The sequence below is a fragment of the Callospermophilus lateralis genome, chromosome 14, assembly GCF_048772815.1.
Source record: "Callospermophilus lateralis isolate mCalLat2 chromosome 14, mCalLat2.hap1, whole genome shotgun sequence".
Classification (NCBI taxonomy): Eukaryota; Metazoa; Chordata; class Mammalia; order Rodentia; family Sciuridae; genus Callospermophilus; species Callospermophilus lateralis.
In genome coordinates this window covers 23,835,432-23,855,885 of record NC_135318.1, presented here as the reverse complement: position 1 = coordinate 23,855,885, position 20,454 = coordinate 23,835,432, and the positions used below count along the sequence as shown (strand labels likewise).

The 20,454-nt window shown below is 50.9% G+C and overlaps 1 protein-coding gene across 1 annotated transcript in view; it reads right to left on the bottom strand.

Annotated features, from left to right (window-relative positions):
* Positions 1 to 20,099, bottom strand: part of Ehd3 (EH domain containing 3) — a 30,160-nt gene extending 10,061 nt beyond the window's left edge. Inside the window, exons 1-3 of the mRNA XM_076832728.2 lie at positions 19,453 to 20,099; positions 8,786 to 8,962; positions 4,137 to 4,234 (exon numbers count right to left, since the gene is read on the bottom strand). Coding sequence (XP_076688843.1) covers positions 4,137 to 4,234; positions 8,786 to 8,962; positions 19,453 to 19,679 — 502 coding nt within the window. The 5' untranslated portion in view covers positions 19,680 to 20,099. The remainder of the gene's footprint in view (positions 1 to 4,136; positions 4,235 to 8,785; positions 8,963 to 19,452) is intronic.
* Between the last annotated feature and the right edge of the window lie 355 nt (positions 20,100 to 20,454).

Below are 20,454 nucleotides of genomic sequence, written 5' to 3'. Positions count from 1 at the left end.
AGAAAAAATGAAATAAAAAGTCAGCCATCTCCAAAATGTGGGCAGAGTTTGGCTGACATCAGGGAATAAATGCCACACAGGATGCCTCCTGGACGTGACCACAAAGAGTGGCCTAAGTAGATGTGTCATAGGCCTCCAGACAACCACAAAGCCTTCCCCAGGCCTCTTGAAGGGAGTCGGGGCTCTGCTGCTCTGCCCGGGCATGTGAGTGCCACCCAGGCATGGATTTGCCAGCACATAATCAGGGAGCCCCAGGGGGCCCTAAGTGCAGATCCAGCTCCAGTGGGGCACCAGGGACTGGCCCATATGAGGCTGTGAGGAGCCACCCAAGATGCCCCATGGGCTGAGTCAGATCTCCAGATGCAACTCCTGGATGAGAAGTTTGCTCTCACTCCTCCCCCTGCACTCTCCCTGGGCAGGGGATGATAACGAGCTGAAGAGCCACTGGGCTGGGAATCAGGGAGACCAGGGTTCCCACTCCAGTTGTGTGACCTCGGCACACTGGTACCTGCTCTGGGTTTGCTGAGCTTACGGGCACAAGAAGGCACCTGCTGGGAGGAGGCGTCCAGCTGTGCAGTCGGGGATGTGAGCTCAAAGCTCGGGGCTGGTGGGCATTTCTAGCCCAGAAGCAGCCAAGAACTGTGGTTCCTAAGTGTGAGAACTGGCAGCCTTCTGGAGCCCTCCCGCTTCTGCTGCATCCTCGCTTCTTCCCAGTAATGTGCTCGGACAGGGCACATCCCGTCACTTCCAGGAACTGTCACCCTGCCTGCCTTCTCCTGCCCACCCCAATGCATCTTTATCCAGAGGTAAACTGGCCTGAAACCTTCCAGGCTGGCTTCCCTGAATAAGACTCATGCATTTCCCCAGCCCCTGACAAAGGGGCCACCCCCTGAGCAGGGACCACACTTTCCCTGGGGCCCCAGTGCTCCTCAGCATGGAGCCTAGGTCTCGGGATCCCTTGGGAGCAGCTCACTTTCCAGAAAGTGCCTTTGTGCTGAATTGACACTGATGTTCCTTGCTGGTGAGACCAGCCCTGTGTGCCAGCTTGAGGCCTGGCGAGTGCAACATGGGCTGAATTTCAGGTTGTATGCACTCTTCTTGCAGGGCCTGGTCTGCTGGGCAATCCACAGGGCTCTGGCCTGCGCTGTGCTGGTCAGAGAAAGGGGAAAAGCACCAGATCCGCTCTGAGGTCAAACTCAGAGATCCGGAAGGCCCAGGCAAAGGCCCTGACAAGGCCAGATCAGTCCTGAGAACACACTGTGAGCCCGGGTGGGGAGGAAGGGTTCCTGGGTGGGGAGAATGGGATAGGGCTCTGCATATGAGCTTGTGGGTGGGTGCAGGGAGGCAGGGGAGGGCTGTGTGTGTAGGTTTACACCGGAACTCTGGGTTCTGTGGCCGATAGTGAGGAAGGATGGGAGGGGCTCCGCACACTGGAAACTTTCCCGCTCTGGACTGCCCCTGATAACTGAGGGTGTCCGAGACCTGCCCTTGACTCCAGCCTCAGGGTGCTGAGGCTGCCCCAGGCTGGCAACGTGGTGCTGCGGCCACTGCCAGCTCTTGTTTCCACCACAGCCTGCTTTTGCCAGCAGCTGCATTTGCAGCCTGGGCTCAGCGGGGCAGAGAGTGCACTGGCCTGCACAGCTTCTCCCAGCAGTGAGCTGCCGGGTGCTTAATCAGCATGGGAGGGGAGGTGGCAAGGAAGCGCAGACAAGAACATCAATACCCAGTTCATGAAGAAGAGCCACTGGAGTCCAGAGACAAAGGCAGGAGAGAAGGTGGAAAACAGGAGAAAACCGGAATGAATAGGGACTGAAGAAGGCGGGAGTCCCTGCGAGCAGGGCTGCTGCAGCCAGCTGCACAGTCTGTGCACTGTACAAGGGCAAAGGAGATGGTTCACACAGTGTTGTAGAATGGGGGGGGGGGGCTGGATGGCAGGCAAGGAGGGAAGGAGGGAGCTCGCCATGATGCAGAGGTCTGAGGTCTGTGTTTCCATTATGGTCTGCGGACCTCACAAGAAGGCCATGTAATACATGTTATTTCCCCCGCTACTCATGAGGACCCTGAGGCTCAGGGAGAAAATGTGCCCTACTGAGACCCACAATGTTCTAAAGCACAGAATTCTGAGCCCCTAGTTCCGTGTCCTTGGGGTCCACTCTGGCCCCACCTGTCAGGCTGCAGGAGCCTGCACCAGCCACACCTGGACCTGAGAGGTGTTGGGTCTCACAGTCTTTGGTGAGAGGACCTGGGCTGCCTGTGGAACAGTAGAGCCCCTCCAGGCCCAAACTCAGATGAGCCACTTGGGGGCAGCGATGGGGCAGGAAGGAGGGACAGAGAACCACCCCAGCTGCCCCTCCACAAGGCACCGGGCAGGGAGCCAGGTGCATCTAGGCAGGAGGGAGGAGGTGGAGGTGCCCACTCTTCCCAGGGCTGCCCCGACCCTTTCACAGGGGACATCATGAAGTCCCAGGGTTCAAAGGCCAGGAACTTACAGGAACTTACAGGGAACAAAGACCCTCCTGACTCAGCTCCTTCCTTCCCCTCTGCTTCCCAGAGTGTGTGTGTGTGTGTGTGTGTGTGCACACCCGTGCGTGCCGGGGGGCTTTCCTGCTCAGGACTCAGCACCCTCCCCCTGCTCCCTCCAGGACGAAGTGCCCCTGAAGGACCTACGGGGTCACTGGCCTGGCTACTACCTGGAGGCTACTACGAGGCGGCCTCTCCGCTCTCTCCTCTCCACTCCAGCCAGGGCTGGCTCTGCCCATTCACACAGCCACGGTGTACCTCCAAAGGGCTGAGCCTGCCCCGCACCTGCCCTCGCCTGGAGAGAGCTGCTTTCCTCAGAGAGGAAGCCCAGGCGGCCCCCAGGGATGCTAGACAGAAGCCCAGTTCTGGCACCAGAGGCCTGGCCTGGCCAAGGGCCTGCGCCACTGGGTTTCACCGATACACAGCCTGAGGAGTACTTGCCTGTCACCCTGTGACTTTCAGGGTCCTGGGGTGAGCACATGCTGGCCTCGGCAGGCCATGAAGGGGTTTCTGGACCCCCACAATGGTGGCACAGGAATAAGACAGGACAGAGCAGATAGGCAGAGCCATGGAGCACAGAGGGCAAGGCACATGTCACCGGGAGGCAGATGTTACCGGAGGAGCATTCTGGCCACTTCCCAAAGAGAGCTGCCCGTCCAAAGTCATCCATTCTGCAGCTGATTTCCGAGTGCTGATTTGGTTTCCCACTCCCAGCTCCCAGCTCGAGTGCCCGGGGATGGGTGTGGCTCATATGAGTTTCTTGCCAGAGAAACAACATGTGACACAGAGAGGGTAGGGACCACCCAGGGCACACAGCAAATGTGGCAGGAGAGACTGGGGTGGGGACCCCAGGGCAGGAGTTTTTTTTTCTTTCTACATTATTGGCCTAGCATTATAGGACTAGAAAAGCCGAGGCGCTGGTGACAATGACGATGATGAGCTACAGAACCTTGTGTTTCCTGGACGCTGGCTGAGTGCCAGGCAGAGTCATTTTTACCTACGTCGTTATGTTTTAATCCTCAAACAAGACAAATTTCAACAGAAGTAAAGACAAAGAAACCAGGCCACTCTGCCAGGAAAGGACAGAGGCAGGTTTAGGACTTGCCAGTTGGCCCTGGCCTTCTGTCCCCCGCCTACTGTGCTGGTGACCTTCCTTCACAAGCAATCACCCCGTCTGCAGTGAACAGTTTTCCACGTATTTTCACACACCGATTCCCTCCTCTAATGACCCTAGCACGCTGTCACAACCTGCCACTGCATTCATCCAGGCCAGCTGGGCTGAAGCCCTCCCCCCAGAGCTACAGGCGCTGGAGAAGCCTGGCTAAGTGCCTTGTGGAGGAGTCGAAAACTCCCTGAGGAAGGGATGCTGACTTTCCATTTTACAGATGGAAAGACTGAGGCTGTCTCCTCAGCTCCATGGGACCTGAACTCATCAGCTGGCTCCTGCCCAGGGCTGCCCCATGTAAATTGGCCCTGTGCAGCATATCAGTACTGGCCTACCAGGGGACAGCAAGACCCTGGGTGCTTTTCTTCTGATACGGAAGAGTGAACATTCCAGAACATATCAGAATGTGCCACACAGCCCGGAGTCAACACCCGCCTGGCCTCTCACTTACCTCTGCTGATCCTCTGCTTCTCCCCAGAGAGGATCCCCGGCGTGTCGATGACACTGATGCTCTCCAGCACGGCATTGGGCAGCTGGGCACACACGAACCTGCATGGGTGAGGGGAAGGCCACAGAGAGCCACTCAGGCACTTCCCAGGAATCACCTGCCTCCCCGACAGGAACCACAGCTGTGTGCCCAGGGGTTTCAATTCCCCCTGCCGTGGGCCTGCCAGTGCAGGGTGTGGGCGACAGCTGATTTAGAGGCTGAGCCCCAATTCTCTTGTCTGTTCACCTCCTGTTTCTGTCAAATGCTGCCTGGCCAATAGGGCTACTCCATGGTGACAGCCCATCCCCAGGTGTGACCCGATTCTTATGGCTCCAACTCTAGTTGGGCTTTGGTCAGCCACTTCCTTCCTCCAGTGGCTTCCCTTAGCCTGGCCCTCTCTCAGACCCTCAGCCAATCAGAGGACCCCTGCCTCCTCTTGGTAATGGGCCCCTAGGAACAGGGCAGCAGGGACTACGGGGTCTGCAGTCAGTGTGTGGGGAACCCCCTTCTAACTCACTCCCAGTGGCAGACAGTCCCTGTGCCTCCTGAATGTGTCCTCATTCATGAACTCTACCCTGTGCATGACAGTATGTGGGTGTCACCAGACAGAGGATCACAAGCCTGACTGGCAGCAGGCCAGCCTGAGAGCACTAGCCTCGGGCCCAGGGATCTGTACTGTGAGGAGCTCCCTGGGTGATCCCCAGGCAGCCGTGGCGCATGCTTTTAAACCCCTGCCGTTGGGACACCAAGATGCCCAGATTTCAATCCCTGCCCTCAAGGAGCAGAGCCTGGTGGAGGAGAGGAAGCCCACCCACAGGCGACCACAATCCAGGGTGCGCCCTGAAGCCTGCACCTTGGAAGATCCAAGGTGGACAGATGGCCTCCAGGGAGGCTTCTCTAGGGGAGGTACTGGGACTAGCCTGGAAGGATGGGTCACAATACCCAGGAACATTTATCTGGGCAGCTAAAATGCGACTCCACTGCCAAGCATTGCTCTAGGGCAACAGTTGGGCCTTACTCTGGAGGGGCAGGGAAGCCTCTGGCATGAAGCAGCTCGGAGAAGCAACTAGAAGTCTCCGGAGCAGCACTTGGTGCAGGACGCAGTGAAGCTGGCAGCAAATGGAAGAAGGCTTCTCTGTTCCCTGCTGTCCTTTCAACAAATGAAGATGTCCTTTCAGCCGCTGAGACCCTGCGTCAGCCTGGTCAGCCACCACCTCAGTGGTGAGTGCTCCTGGAGAAAATCCCAGAACTTACAAAGCCGTCTAGCCTGCAGGCACGGAGCCGGGCCTTTCATTCCTTCCTACTTGTAGTTTCTTCTCTCCTTAGCTTCCTCTGCCTGGAAGGTCCTTTCTTTTCCCCTTTCAGTGTCATTTCATCTGTCTTGTTAATGCTCAGGCCAAATGCTAACTTTCCCTCAAAGGCCCCTCAACTGGATTACCCCCTGCCCGTGTGACCCCTGGTCCTCTGCACGCCTGATCCGCTGCGTCTGCCTGCCCAGTCCTACCGTGTCGGGCAGAGTGGACTCCTGGCTCCTACAGCAGGGCCTGGTATCTGTTGAAATAAACCCTGAATTTCATCCCGTAGCAAAGTATCCAGGAGGGAGACAGGGTGCAGCCCTCTGTATGGCCACCTTGCTCGTGTGCCTTCTTGCTGTCTCTCTGTCCAAGCAGGTGGTGCCCAGGCCTCTCTGGCCAAGCGGGATCTGCCTGACTCTGTTTCCTGCGGCTGAACAGTCTAATCAGGGAAACCCCAGATTTAAAGAGAAATTCCACATCCCTTAACAGTGTTCCCCTAGAAGATCATGCTATACTTTTCATGAATCTTCACATATATTCTCTCTAAATTGTTTTTAATAATATTTTAAGTTATTCCTTTATGGTAAAAAAATTTTTTAGCAAGGCATACAATGAAATATAAAGGTATCTCTCTCCCCCATCCTTCTCCCCTGTCTGTTCTACTACCTAAATGTAAACAATCACAGGAACTACTCTATAGTTTTTTTTTGTTTTTCTCTTGGATCTTCTTTATACAACATTTGCAGGAAGAGATAGAAGCACAGGGAACTTACACTATGCATTCTATCCTTTTATAGATGCAGACAGTAAGACTGAAAGAAGTTAAATGTCGTCTCCCCCACCCAACCTTCCGGTTTCCATATGTCTAACCACAGGTGTTGTGGTTTGGATGTGAGATTTGCTCAAAAGCTCACATGTGAGACAATGTGAGAGGGTTCAGAAAAGAAAGGATTGGGTTGCAGGAGCCTTAACCCAATCAGTGAATTAATTTCCTGATGAGATTGAGTGGTAAATGAAGGCAGGTAGGGTGTGGGCATTGGGGGTGTGGCTTTGGGGTGTGTATTTGTATCTGGCAAACGGAATCTCTCCCTGTGCTTCCTGATCATCACATGAGCTGCTTCCCTCCACTACGCTCTTCTGCCATGATGTTCTGCCTCACCTCGAGCCCCAAGGAATAGAGCCTGCTGTCTGTGGATTGAGACCTCTGAAACTGTGAGCCCCCAAATTAACTTTTCCTCCTCTATAGTTGTTTTGGTTGGGTCTTTTAGTCACAGCGTCAAAAAAGCGGACTAAAACAACAGGGTTGGTAACACCAGCTGGTTTGATTAATGACACAAAGAGCCCTTTGCTCTCAGAGGGCACCCAACATCTGGCACACATAATAGACTATATGCTCTATCACATCACACCATATGCTATTATCGTTATAAGCACAATTGCTCAGAAGGTTGAGCAATTGTTCACAATTGCTCAGTGGTTACCCACTAACCCTAGACTCATCCTTCCCATAATCCCAGTTGCCTCTTACATGCCCGGGCTTTACTCCCCTCTGGCCTGGGCTCTAGCCTCTCACCTCTGCCTTCAGATGGATGATGCCCTCAGCTCACTCAGAGTCAATCACTGCAAACTCAAATTCCTCCAGCCCTTCCCAGATGTCCCCACCTGGTTCACCACTGCTGCCACGTTCCTCTCCATCAGGTTGGCCCTGCCCCCACCCATTTCTGTGTCTCGGCATCCTGGGTGTTCACCCTCCCCTCTACCCTGGACCAGAACCTCCTCACCCAGCTCCAGAATCAGAGACACTCTTGAACTCCAGGACACCTGTCCCAACCCACCTTAATCCCACTAGTGTCCCAATATTACACTGACCCAAGCTTCCTGCCCTATGTAAACACAGCCAGCCTCCTGTGCCATGCTCTCTGCCAGGCCAATCCCCTCCATTTCTCAACACGACCGTCCCTCTGAATCCCTGCTTTGGGAGCACACCTGCCAGCCTGCAATGCCACATTGCCCACATGATCCCCTGCCCATCCCTGTCTCAAGAGTATTGACTCCATGTCACTATACGAAAGGCCAGAAACAATTACACAGCCTTATAGAAAATCTCACACAAGAGATGTTGAAAATTCTTTGGCCAATGAGTCTCAACTTCTACAACTGCAGCTGCCCATTTTCCTCAATGAATAATTGAGGAATCAAATTTTAAAAATACATGATAATTCCAGGTGAGGTGGTGCATGCCTATAATCCCAGCAGTTCAGGAGGCTGAGGCCGGAGGGTCAAGTGTTGAAAGCCATCCTCAGAAAAAGCGAGGTGCTAAGCAACTCAGTGAGATACTGTCTCTAAATAAAATACAAAATAGAGTTGGGGATGTAGCTCAATTGAGTGGCTCTGAGTTCAATTCCGGGTAACACCCCGCTCCCCACAAAATGATAATACTATTACTACAACCCAACAGTTTTGGTGGCTCCTGTGTGCTAGACACAAAATGTTTTGTGTTCATTATCTCACTCCTCTCTCCTTTAACTCCTTGAAAAAAGATATTACTTCTATCTCCTTTACAGATGGGAAAGTCAGATACAAAGGAATTTGGTGGCTTGTTCAAGATGCACAGTAAAAGGCAGGAATTGAATCCACATCTATCTGAAGTCAAAGCCTTTACACTCCTCCAATTAGAAAGGGTCATTTTAAAATTAAGTGTAATGCATGTGTAAAACGGGACTTGTAAGTCTAACTAGCGTGATGGGAGGGGGCCTGCACTCTAGTCAAGCAGGATAATGACCAGAATGCCCAGATTGTCTTGCCAAGCACTCCTTAGAGCTTTCTCCACTTGAATCCTCATGATGACCTTGGTGTCTACAGGCTGAACTTGTCCCAGGTAGTAGTAGGAGAGTGTGTGTTCAAATCCAAGCCTCCCCCTAAGTTCAGGTCCTTCCTCCAAGTAAAGCAACCTCCAGAAACAGAAAAGACCCTTTCAACTGGGTGCAAATCCCAGCCATGATATAGGCAAATGCCAAGAAATACACAGTACCCTCCTTTTTTATTGGAGGTCGAGGCAGATTAGTTTGGAATGTGATCTAAATCATTATACCCTCACCAGCTCCCCCATCAGAAGGTATCAGTCCAGCATTTGCAGTTCCCACATCTGCGATGGCGACTGTCTCAGTTACAGTTCTAGGAAGGATGGGATGATCAAGAGATTCTGGTATGGAAAAAAGCAGTGAGCCTCCCAAGACTGTGCCACCTGTCCATTCACCTCCCATATTCCAAGAAGTGGCCAGGAAAACACCCCAAGGTGTGGTTCCCCTCCACACTCACCTGTTCAAGAAGGCGTTGCCAAAAACGTTGAGTTTCCTGAAGGGTTTCTTAGGATCCACTACCAGGGCGTTCCCAGGGATGATCCCCTCCGTGTCTCCTTGCATCACCGCAATGAAGGAGTCAGTGGTTGGCTCGGGTCCAATCCTCATGCCTGGAAAATCCTGTTCCAGCAGGTACCTGGCAAAAAGGAGCAGTCATGACGCAGGGATTCTGCTGGCAGATCACCACGGTGCATCTACCACAGGGCTGACAATATGCAAGTCACAGTAGGGCAGGATCCAGAGCAATGAGATTTCAGGAATCCCAAGGACTTTGCAGAGGAGGTGGAATACAGCTCAACTTCAGATATCCTGTACTTCTTGGTCCTTTTCCCTCCTTGAATTAGTAGGGGGGCAGGTGAAGGAAAGCCAGGTTTGAGCTCAGGAATAAAGACTGCATTGAAACTGAATCCTACCCAGCCGAAAGGTAGATAACCTGCTGACATTTCTACACAAAGGCATAGTAAGAATCAGACCAGTCATAGACAATGCTGGCTTTTCATAGGTTGTTATTCTTATGTCTGGATAGTTATTCAATATAAAATTAGCTTGTATATAATATAAAATAAAAACAGTGTGAAGGGTCAACTATGAAAAGCAGATCTACATCCCCAACCTAGACTTCTGGTCCCACTCTCTAGACTTTGCATTCTGTATCCTTCTAGAACTGTCTCATGTGCACACGTGTTATGCACAGAAACAGACACAGAGAGGAATGAATTTTTTAAACACAGAGCAGACTGCACATCTTTCCTTCTCTTTGTCTTTCCTATCACATGCATTTAATTCAAACTTTCAAGCACGAAACTATATTCAAAATGCCATGCACGGAACCTGGCACAACACAGATTCTTCTTCTTTTGCCCTTGGGCATCAAGAAGTTTGGTTTTCAATATTATAGACCATGTTGGGATTCCCTGATGGAGATTTTAATTGTGTGTGTAGGCTTTTTTTTTTTTTTTTTTTTTTTGTACCAAGGATTGAACCTAGGGGTGTTCAACCATTCAGTCACATCCCCAGCAGCACCCCATCTTTTAAAATATACCTTTTATTTTATTTTTACACGGTACTGAGTATGGAACCCAGTGCTTCACATGTGCTAGACAAGCACTCTACTGCTAAGTTATAACCCCAGCCCCTGTGCTTTGTTTTAAAATGCTTTTATTTTTTATCTGCTTGACTGAGAGAGGTGTCAAACCTTATCTTTTATCTACCAATGCTTTTTGATTGTACATGACATCCCCCCACAAGCCCTGCCCCCAACAAGTGCAATTTGTAACCACAAAGGATATGAGCAAGGGTGGGAACTCAGGGGCCTGCAATGATTTTGCAGATAATATCCATGCATATGTTTCTTTTCATGCTTAATGTGTTTGGCAGAGAGTAGCCAAGACCTACTTTATTCCTCTTGGTAACAATGTAGAATTCCATTATATAGATTATCACAAGTTGTTTTTAGTGAAAATTTTACTACCTTTTAACACTTTCCATTGCCTAGATGGAAGAAAATGGTGGTAGAGGATTTTAAACACTGTCTCAACCAGAGAGGAGAAGGAGAGTATTTGTTATGGGATGAATTTGTAACAGGTCCCCTTCCTGAACCTGAATGTGAGCCAGGAGGTGGTGGGAAATACAAAAGATCTCATCCCACTCACTCACCATGGGTCAGTCCTCAGGCAGGTCCCTCTCCTCTCTGGACATTGCTACCTGTGCATTAGGAGACTGGGCCATGTGATCTCCAGGGTTTCTTCTGTTCAAAAAGTCTGTGCTACCCAAGCCCCTCTGGAAAGGGGAGAGGGGTGGTGAGCTGCCTGCCCCTGAGCTTCTACTGTGTCCTGAGTTGGCAGGTGCCTTCCTCCTCTTATCTAGGCCCAGGCAGTGAGAACCCGAGGCCACCTGCCTCTCTCTGCAGCCTCCTTCTAGAGACCAAGAGCAATGGCACTGTGAGCCAGGAAACCAAGAAAACTGCCTCTAAGGACATGGGAGCCCTTTGGGAGCCCAGGACAGCTTTGAGCACAGACAGCAGGAGGCTGGACTGAAGGGAGAAGCCTGGAACTGCCTTGGAGTGGGAGTGGCTGGAGTAGAGTCCCAGGAGCATCTTCCAAGGTGCTGATGGACAGTAGCTAAAGGACAGCACCCAAGAAACCCACACCCATGGGGTGAGCCCTTAGGAGCCCTGGGAACCTCTTTATAACCTGAGGGCTGGGGTCGGCATTCATGCTCAGGGAGTCCTCAGAAGAGATGTCAAGTTGGAGACTATTCGGTTGAGAAGAGAACTGGGGAGGTCTCCTGCTCTGTGGTCCTTGGCCCAGGCTACAGTTCAAGAGCTCTGTGAAGCATTAGCTGATGGTGCTGGGCTGACCCAGAGCTTCTAACCTGTTTAGTCAGGGACAGAGGCCTACCAATTGCTACTTTTAGAAGTTCCCTAGATGGCTCTACCATGCAGCCAGGATTTCTAATTTGCTCCCCATCAACCCTTTCATTTTCCTGAGACTACACGCTGATATCCAATAGGTCGGGTGGAGCCAGGGAGGCATGCTGGCCGTCCTCGGATTCTCAACATGCTACTTGTGCCTTGGAAAAGCGAAAGGCAATTGGAGCTGCACTTTACCCCGCAGTTCCATAGCAGTGTAAACTGGGTTGCTACGCACTGCCTCCCCAAGGAGCCTGGGGAAGAGCCGTGGCAGCTGCACGGAAGTTGTTGATCTGCTCAGAGCCTGCAGCCCTGCTGCCTGGGAAGCTGCACCCTGGGTACTGGGTGGGGAGCCCCTTATTCCTCCAGAATTCCAGCCCAACAATCAGGGTGTGAAGGCAGGATTTCCCCTGGTCAGAGGGTCAGGTTGGAGCTGGCACCAGGCACGTGCACGGCGCTTCCTGCTTTCTTGTGCGCCTTCACCAGGTCTCGAGGGAGAGGCTGGGAATCTCAGTGGCTTGGGGCCAGCCATTGGGATTCTGCAGCATCCTCCTAGATAAGAGGAGGGAGACACCTGCCAACTCAGGGCACCTTTGCTCCAAAGACATGCAAAAGCAGTTTCTATTAGGTGACCAAAGCAGGACACAGGCCCACGGGCTCATGGTAGGGCCAGATTACCCATGAACTTCAGTACCTCCCTCTGAAAAAGGGAGATAACGGTTCAAACTTTACCCCTGCGAGGTGCAAGGCACTATTCCAGATGCTCTGTGGATTATTTCACTTCATCTTCCTGTGGACTCTGATGTGAGCAATATGATCCTCCTCATTAAATGGGCCTAATAAAAAAATCCACCTCATAGAGTGTTCAGAGAATTAGTTACAGAGATTAAGCACTTAACCAGTAAAAACTGACACCTAGATTATCCCCATTTTAAGGAGGAAGAGACAAGAGTTAAACAATTTGCCCCAGGTTATGCATCAGTCATGGCAGGCCTAGGATTTGAACCTGGCACTTGGGTTTGAGAATTCATGCTCATAGTGACTATACCTACTGTTTTCTTTCCTGCCCTAGGCAACCCTTTGGACAGGACATACAGTCACTTCTAGGGGCAGGCTAAAAGGACAGCACTCCACCTGGAACTAGGTCAAGGAATGGGACATAAAAGGCCATAAAAAAAAAATATGGTTTGGTGAGAGGTGGTTCAGGGTGAGGGCTTGGGGAAAAGGTGGGGCTTTGGGGCCACAACCCTGGGTGTATGCTCAAATCCATAAACGTCAGCCCTTGGGTATACAGCTTAGCTCCAAAGACTTGCAAAAGCAGTTTCTATTAGGTGACCAAAGCGGGACACAGCCCCACGGGCTCACGGTAGGGCCAGATTACCTAGAAGTACCACTCTGTGATTTGGGAATGTGCTTGTATGAGAAGTTCCTTGCTGTGAGTATGGGTTGTTGGGGTGGGAGGGAGTCAAAAAGGCTCCAGGAACAGCCGAAATAGAGAGGGGTGGGAAGAACCATTCTGAGGCAGCTTCCAAAATGTCCGAAATGAACAGGGCCAATCAACAGTGAAGAGGGATCCTTCTTACACAGGCTTCTCAAATTCCATCCCTGAGAGGTAAGATGTACCCAGCAGACAAAGGGCTACGCTGCCTGGTTTAACAGGATGGCTTCCTGGGAAGTCACAGAGTGCTACCTGAGATGGCCACAAAAAAGGGCCTCGGGTAGGATCTGCTGTCCTGCGGAGCTCACATGACCCAAAACTTGCTGACCCCTGTGGATCTGGGGAAACACAGAGTCTAAGGAGGCCAACAGCAAGTCCACGGGGCACAGTCAGGTCATGCAGAGAGCCTGGGGCTGGGTAAATTCTCAGGGACATTTGGGTATGGCTTGAGGCATCCAGTGCCCCTCTAACAAAGCTACCACTGTGTCCAGAAAGGAAAATCTATTGAGGAATCTCATGCACTGCCTCTTTATGGGAGGCAAGACAGATCGCCTCTGTTCCCGGGTGAAAACATTCCCACAGCAGTGTAAAAAAAGAAAAGTTAATTCAAGCCTGGGTGGGATCAGCTGAGATGGGGACACACAGGATAAGGAGGAACAGGATGGGCTAGGCTTCCCCTGTGCCACCAGCACTGTTCTGGAAGCTTTACCTGTTTTACTCCACTGATCAGCCCCATGGGCTCTGTGGCAAGGTAGCATCATTTCAGTTTTACCATTGAGTATATTGAGGTATGAAGTACCCAAGTTCAGAGCCAAGTTAACATATTTAGAGGTCTTAAGAGCTAAAAAGATAAGCGTGGGCCCTTTTCCCTTGCCATCTAATGCAAAATAAATAAATGCTAAATCATAAAATAGGTGTGGGAAAGGCCAACGCAATTCTGATTTTTCTCATGAGATTACTTTTCTCCACCTTTCTTTTTTTCTTTTCTTTTTCGTTTTCTTTTCTTTTCTTTTTTTTTTTTTTTTTTTTTTTGTGGGAGTAGGGTACTAGAGAGCAAACTCAGGACACTCAACCTTAAGCCACATCCTCAGCCCTATTTTGTATTTTACTTAGAGACAGGGTCTTACTGAGTTGCTTAGCACCTCGCTTTTGCTGAGGCTGGCTTTGAACTCTCGATCTTCCTGCCTCAGCCTCCTGAGCTGCTGGGATTACAGGTGGGCACTATCATGCCCAGCTCCACATTGTTTTCATTTTTTATGCACTGCTTAGATGGCGATCTTAGTATGTGGCCTATTTTACTGTGACTTAAGTACCCAAGGTAAGGTGTGGAGTCAAGGATCTTAACCTAGCTGTTTCTAACTACCCGTTTCTGTAATAAGGGAGCCCAGACTTTGGGTTGCTGCTGGACCCAAGCGCAGGGGAGAGAAACAGAGGTTGAGGACCTGCTTCCGGAGGCTTTGGGCTGAGACAGGTGCCCCAGCTCAGATGAAGAATACATCCTCTAGGGAGGATCCTTCCATCACCAACATGACTATGGACAAGTCACCCAACAGCCCAACAACCCTGGTCTCCTTGGTTTATAAAATGGAGAAAACACTTGGTTTCTAACTAACTCAGAAAGTAAAAGTTTTTGAGGTAATATACAAGGATTCGGGAAAAGCAAATGCTACTGCTGATATTGCCCCACATTGGCAGAGACAATAATTAGAGAAAATGAAGCCCTCCATGTTGCCAGTGGGTGCTCAGCACATTCCTACCCAGTGTCCAAACCCAATTCAAATGCCTCCCCGTGCAGCTTCAACTGATTCATTACCCCCTCACCTAAGCTGGATGTGTTCATTCTTCCCTGAGAGTCTCACAGTTCTTACTTTGCATATTTTTTAGGTACAATCTAAAAGCGCATGTCACTCTCTGCCTATATTATAGGTATTCATGTTATATACCAGTAACTTTGGGTCCCTAAGACATAGGTTTGTCAGCTTTAATATGAGGTCAGGGTAACATTATTTGCCTCATCAACCTCACAGGGCTTTAGGGAGACTGTAATGTGGCCCACAGACACAAAGTGAGGTGGGAGACTCTTGGACAAGATGGGATGAGTTGGCTCAGTGTTCCCTACAGCACCTTCCATAGTCTCTAGGACGCAGCACCCTTATCCATGGGAGGAAGCTATTCTAGCATGAAGGAGAAGTTAGTGGCCAACTATCTATCTCCCCTTGCCTGGCCTCACCTTGCAACAGGCCAGTCTGCCTAGGGCACTATTGTCTGTCCACATAGCCTGGCACCATGCTCCTCCTTCAAGCCTCAGAGGTGTGGAGAGGCAGGGTCTCCCTCCATCTTGACTGTGGTGGTGCCAAAGAGAGGCTGCCTCCCCCTACTGAGGGTCTGCCTCTAAATCTCCTGGTAGCAAATCAAGGTACAAAGAGGAAGGGAATGATCAAGCCCCAAGTATGGTGCCTGAAACTCAAGGTACTAACTTGGGTCTGTCCTCTTCTAAACCTGATAGTGACCCCTTTGAGATGGTCTACACACATTGTATAGATAAAGAAACTGAGGGCTGGGTCTGAAAGGCTGGGAGGCCTGGCCTTTGGTAGTCTTCCTAATTTGGTCTCTTGGCTAGGAAGTGGTGGAGCCTGGGTTCTGCTGACCTAGTCCAGATTCAATGGGAATGGGATGCAGACCTTTCTCCAGAGGTATCTTTCTTCCAGTACATGCCTTTTGCAATGGTTTTCAAACACATGACTTTCAAGGCAGATCCTAAGCTGAACCTGAGGCAGACAGATACAGTTTCTCTGGCCTAGGGTCTTCTGCTTCCTCGAATAACAGTCAGACCTTGGAAGAAGCAGGTTAATTTTCACGTGGTCCTGCTTTGACACCAGCAGATGGAATCCCTAGCAATAAAAGGGCATCCCCTGATCTCAGAGGGTGGGAGGGGGCTGAGCAGCACAGGGACCACGGCTGGTAGGACAGGCTCTGCAGAAGTCAGTGGGTCCCCCTAGGATGGCGGCCTCCTTTCTCTAACCCTTTGGCTTCCCAGAGAATCATCTTTCCAGGTAGTAACGGTGTAAATCCCAGAGTGAGGCCTGGGGTGGGTGATACGAGATGGAACAGCTTTGGGCAAATGGAGGCAGACACCTTTGGGGAAGGATGCAGAGTCCCAGAAGTGCAGAAGGTGGAACTGGCCAGCTGACTAGGCCTTGCCTCAGCTGGCCTGCCTTGTGCTCAGGCCTCAGAGGCCAAGTCACACTAAAGAAGGGCCATGCCAGCCTGGAGACCAGCCCAGACCTTCCTGCAGGGGCTCGGGCCGATTGGCTCTGCCATCTCAAGCCCCTCCCCAGTCCCCAGGGTCCTCTGCTTCAGCCCAACTGCAGTCCAGAGGGCCTCCCTTACAACCCACAGGAGCACACCGGCCTTTCTCTGTTCACCTTCACTACCCACAGACAGAGGAGCCACAGAAAGTGGGCAGCAAGAGGGGTGGCCAGGGGGCCAACTGGCCCAGAGGAAGAGGAGTTTGAGGCTGCAAAGAGAGAAAGATAGCAGAGGCAGGGAAAAGGTTGCCAGGGCTGGGGGGACACAGAGTTACTGTACTCCAAAGAGGCAGGCTGTGTTGGAGAGAGCTGCCGCCAGCCCCGTTTATTGTTTATTTTATTACTCTGGGTTGCTGGGCCTCAGGCCAGGGAAGTTATTTCAGGCAAAGATCATAGCGCATTAATTAGTTATTAGAAGAATGTCCTTTCTGTGTGTTCTTCCTGAGACAAGGAATAGGCCCCGTGGCAGGCACATAGAACTGAAAGTAGGTGCACAGTCTGGAGGCAAAGAGCCAAGCACGGGGGGAATGAAGAGGCAAGCCTTTGTTTTGGAGGGAAAGGTCCCTTGCAGGTTCAGGCCTGAGCCAGAGAGGAGAATCAAGGCAAGAAGTGCAGAGAGCCAGGCAGGGGTGGACTTGCCCACCCCGGGGATCTTTGCTCACTGTGGGGAAGGGGTAAGGTGCCCACTTGCCCTTTTGGAAAACAACTGTGAAATAGGACTCAATACAAAAAAAATAAAAATAAAAATATTAAAAAATGAAAAATGCTGTGTAACCTTTGGCCTGATAGTTGTATTCTGGGAATCTGTGGGAAAAGAGCCCAATATGTGGGAAAAATGTTATGAGCAGGGGCCTTCAGGGTGATCCTACAATGACAAACAAATGAGAAGAAACCTGGAACATTCCAAAGAAGTAGCTGGTTAGGAGAATAATTGCATCCATGTGAAGTAAAATATTATATAGCTGTTAAAAATAATAATTTCATGGGAATGCTTATAAGTTAAAAAAAAAAATTCCAGCCTACAAAATTATATATATGGCATAATCTCAACTGTGGTATAAAATAGTTAAAAATACTAGAAAGAAAAATATGCATGTTATTTAAAATGTTTCCCCCGAGTTATGGGATTAGGGATGATTTTATTTCTTCAAATTTATTCATGTCTGCATTTTTCCATTAAAAATAAACTGCTGGATTTAATGAGAAGAAAGAAAAATACATAATTTGGTTCAAGAGGGCTCCTTGGGCTACAAATGGCCTAGTATGTTGGTTGACTCTCCCTTAAGGGGAAACAGCTTTTGATGAATGGGCTAAATTCAGTTACTGGTCTGAGTTGGGAGGGGAACTCTTGGACTCTGGAGGATAAAAAAGAAAAGAGGTCTGCCTCTCCCCGTCTTCTGTCTCCCTCAGATAAGGAATAATCTGGGGCAACGCACTTGGTCACTTTCTTAGACCCATAACAGCCAGCGATGACTCAGACAAAGCTAAGAAGGGCCTCTCAGACAAAAGCGCTTAAACCTGTCTGCTACTCAGAGACCCTAGGGACTCTCACCCTTCTTCATCTTCCCTCCTATTCAAAACACGTACTGGACATCTCCTGTAGCTGAGACCTGGGAGAGGCTAAGACACTGATTCTGCCTTGTAAGAACTTGTGCCTTGGGCAGAGAAGTTCCAGTAATAGTACATACTAAGACTCATAACCAAGGAATGTCCAGAGAGCCAGGGAAGGCTGTGCTGCACAGGAGCAGCCTGCAAATGGCCTGTGCTTCCTGTGAGGTGAATCCAGGACAGGTGGACAGAAATCACAAAGGAAACCTTGTGCACAATCCAAGTATCTCTGCAGTGCCTCGGCAGCAATTTTAATAAAGTGAGGGACTGGGAATGGATCAGGGTTCTTACCTTAAGGTCCAAGGATGGCTCTTAGACCCCCAGCATTAAATGTAAATTTAGGATACATGTGCATTTTTCTAAAGAGTAGGCCCACAGCTTTTATTAGATTTTCAAAGGAAGTTCTGACCTTTTAAAAAGTTAAGAAGCAATGATTGGATTAATCTCTCAGGGATCCTGAAATTCTAACAATATAACATATGTAAGAGTCAACAAAACATCAGCCCTAGACCCCAAATGACTCAGAAATCATTTGAACTCTCAAAGCTCCTGAGCTCTCAGGGCTGTCCACGGCTTAAAAACAAACTTGATCTGGTGTTCTGTTCAGACATGACACACTAGCTTGGTGCACGTCCTGCTCTCAGGAGGTGTGTTATAAGCCTAGAATAAGCTAACCATTAGAGAAAATTAGTACCTAGAAAATTAGTAACTGGAGCGTCAGTTTTTCTGCTTTCATCACCAAATAAGCAAGGCTTTGCTTTCTTCAGATACTCAAATAGCCAATGAATGGAAATGAGAGGACTCCTGCTTCAAACCCTCTGCAGGAGATAAGTACGCTTGACCTGGGAGGGGTACCAACCAAACCCCGTCCCCACACTGACTCTTAACTCCTCAACAGTTTGGCATGTCTTCAAATGAGGCCAGGAAAAGCAGCCTGACTTTATAGGCTGCATTTAGGACTGAAGCAGAGCTTGTTCTCTGAAGACAGGAAGGATGCTTATTACTCTGGTGGACAATATACAGACCTCTCTCAATGCAGACTGGACAAACTTCCAGCCCAAGGATTCTGTCATTCAAGAGAATGGATGATTCACCCTCAAAGTTATAGGCATTTAGCCAACCATCTCCTCAAGATTTGTATCCCAGGCTTGCGGCCGTCCATTATATGGCTTTGGACAATTCATTTAATTCCTCTATTGCCTCAGTTATCTTACTTGCAAAGTCAGGGGACTGGATGAGATGCTGTAGTATCCCTACCACTTCCAAAAGTCTTTAAAATCATTATTGAGCCATTAAGGTCAAAGAAGAAAAGAGATTAAAAGCATTCCGCTTCTCAACTCTGCATCTGTTTTGTCACCAAGAGATATACCTAAGAGCACTACCCCAGAGAAAGGAAATAACAGGACAAGTAGCACTACCTGGCACCACCTTCATTTCCAGGCCTGCGGTCATCAGAACTCCTCAGCTGCAGCCAGAAGGCCTCCCAGTGAGTGCTGAGCCATTTAAAAGGCAAGGAAAGTGATCCTGGCGCTGAAGGATAGCTCCCTAAAAAGTGAGACCAAGCCGCTCTGCTATTTTTCCTTCCTAGGCCTTGGTTTCATCATTGAGAAAATGGGGAGAACTGGGATGGTCCTAAACTTGAACACTTAAAATCCACCACCTGAACCCAGGGCTAAGTACAGAAGCCCTGTGTAGTAAGGAGAGGGGGACCAGTAGGGAAATTGTGGGGTCGGCCTTTGAGACCACACATAAGGCTTTAGTCAGAGCCCTTAAGTGAAGACTTCCAGTTTATCCCCAGGCCAGAGACCTGAGGACTCAGCGCAGCGGGGCGGGATGGGCTGCCGGGCCCTGGGGCTGCTCACCTGATGAAGGTGGTCTTCCCCGTGGAGTACTGGCCCACCAGCAGGACCATGGGCTTGTTGTCAAAATCGGCATCCTCCAGGGCAGGCGAGTGGAACTCGTGGAAGCGGTAATACTCTTCCAGCGGCAGCAGCTTGCTCTTATAGAGTTTCTTGAGCCCCTCGCTGACCGTCTGGAAGACCTCGGGGTCCTTCCTCCGGCGGTCGTCGGTACCCAGCCAGCTGAACATCGCGGCCCCCTGGAAGGCTCCGCGGGGAAGGCTCCTGGGGAAGGCGCCCCGCCGGGCTGGAGCCGCGCTGCCGCCTCACCGGAACGCGGGGCTCAGCCGCACCATGGCCCGGGCGCTCGTTCTGCCCCTGCGACTGGGACCCAGCCCAGCCCCCGCTTCATCCGGCAGCCCCGGAAAATAATCTGGGCGGCGGGAGGAGGGTTGCAACCTTGAGCCCGACTTGCGACGAACTGCCAGATGCTGGGACTGTGCGGGGGTCACCTATCTCCCCCAGCCCTCGCCTGCTCTGCCCGGCCCTCGGCTAGGGGATGCTGGGGTTCTGCTCCTGCCTGGTGGAGACCGCTCCGGGGAGGTGTCAGCGCGCCACAGCCGGAGGACAGCTCCGCATCGGTAGCAGCATCCCTCAGCCCCAGGCGCGCGTTTAAATGCCAGCGGTGCAGGAAGCCGGTGAGTGGAGGAAGTCCCTGAGTACTGGCACGGCCTGCCCGGTCCCACGGTCCCCGTGACGCGAAGCCGAGCAGGGCGCCGCCATGTCTGTGGGCAGGCGCTCTGCGGCCGGGAGGCCACTGCCTGGGAAAGGATGCTGGCCGGGTCCCGTGGGAAAGCGCTGGCGTTTCAGTCCCCGCCTCTGGGGGTTTGATTTGGGAACAGCGCCCTCTCAGGGACTGCTGTGAAGATGGCATTGACCTACTCTTGCTCTCCCTTCTTTGATATCCCCTGTTCCTTTAGTCATGAGGTTAATTCCCAAAGAACGCAGGCACTCTAGTATTAGGGA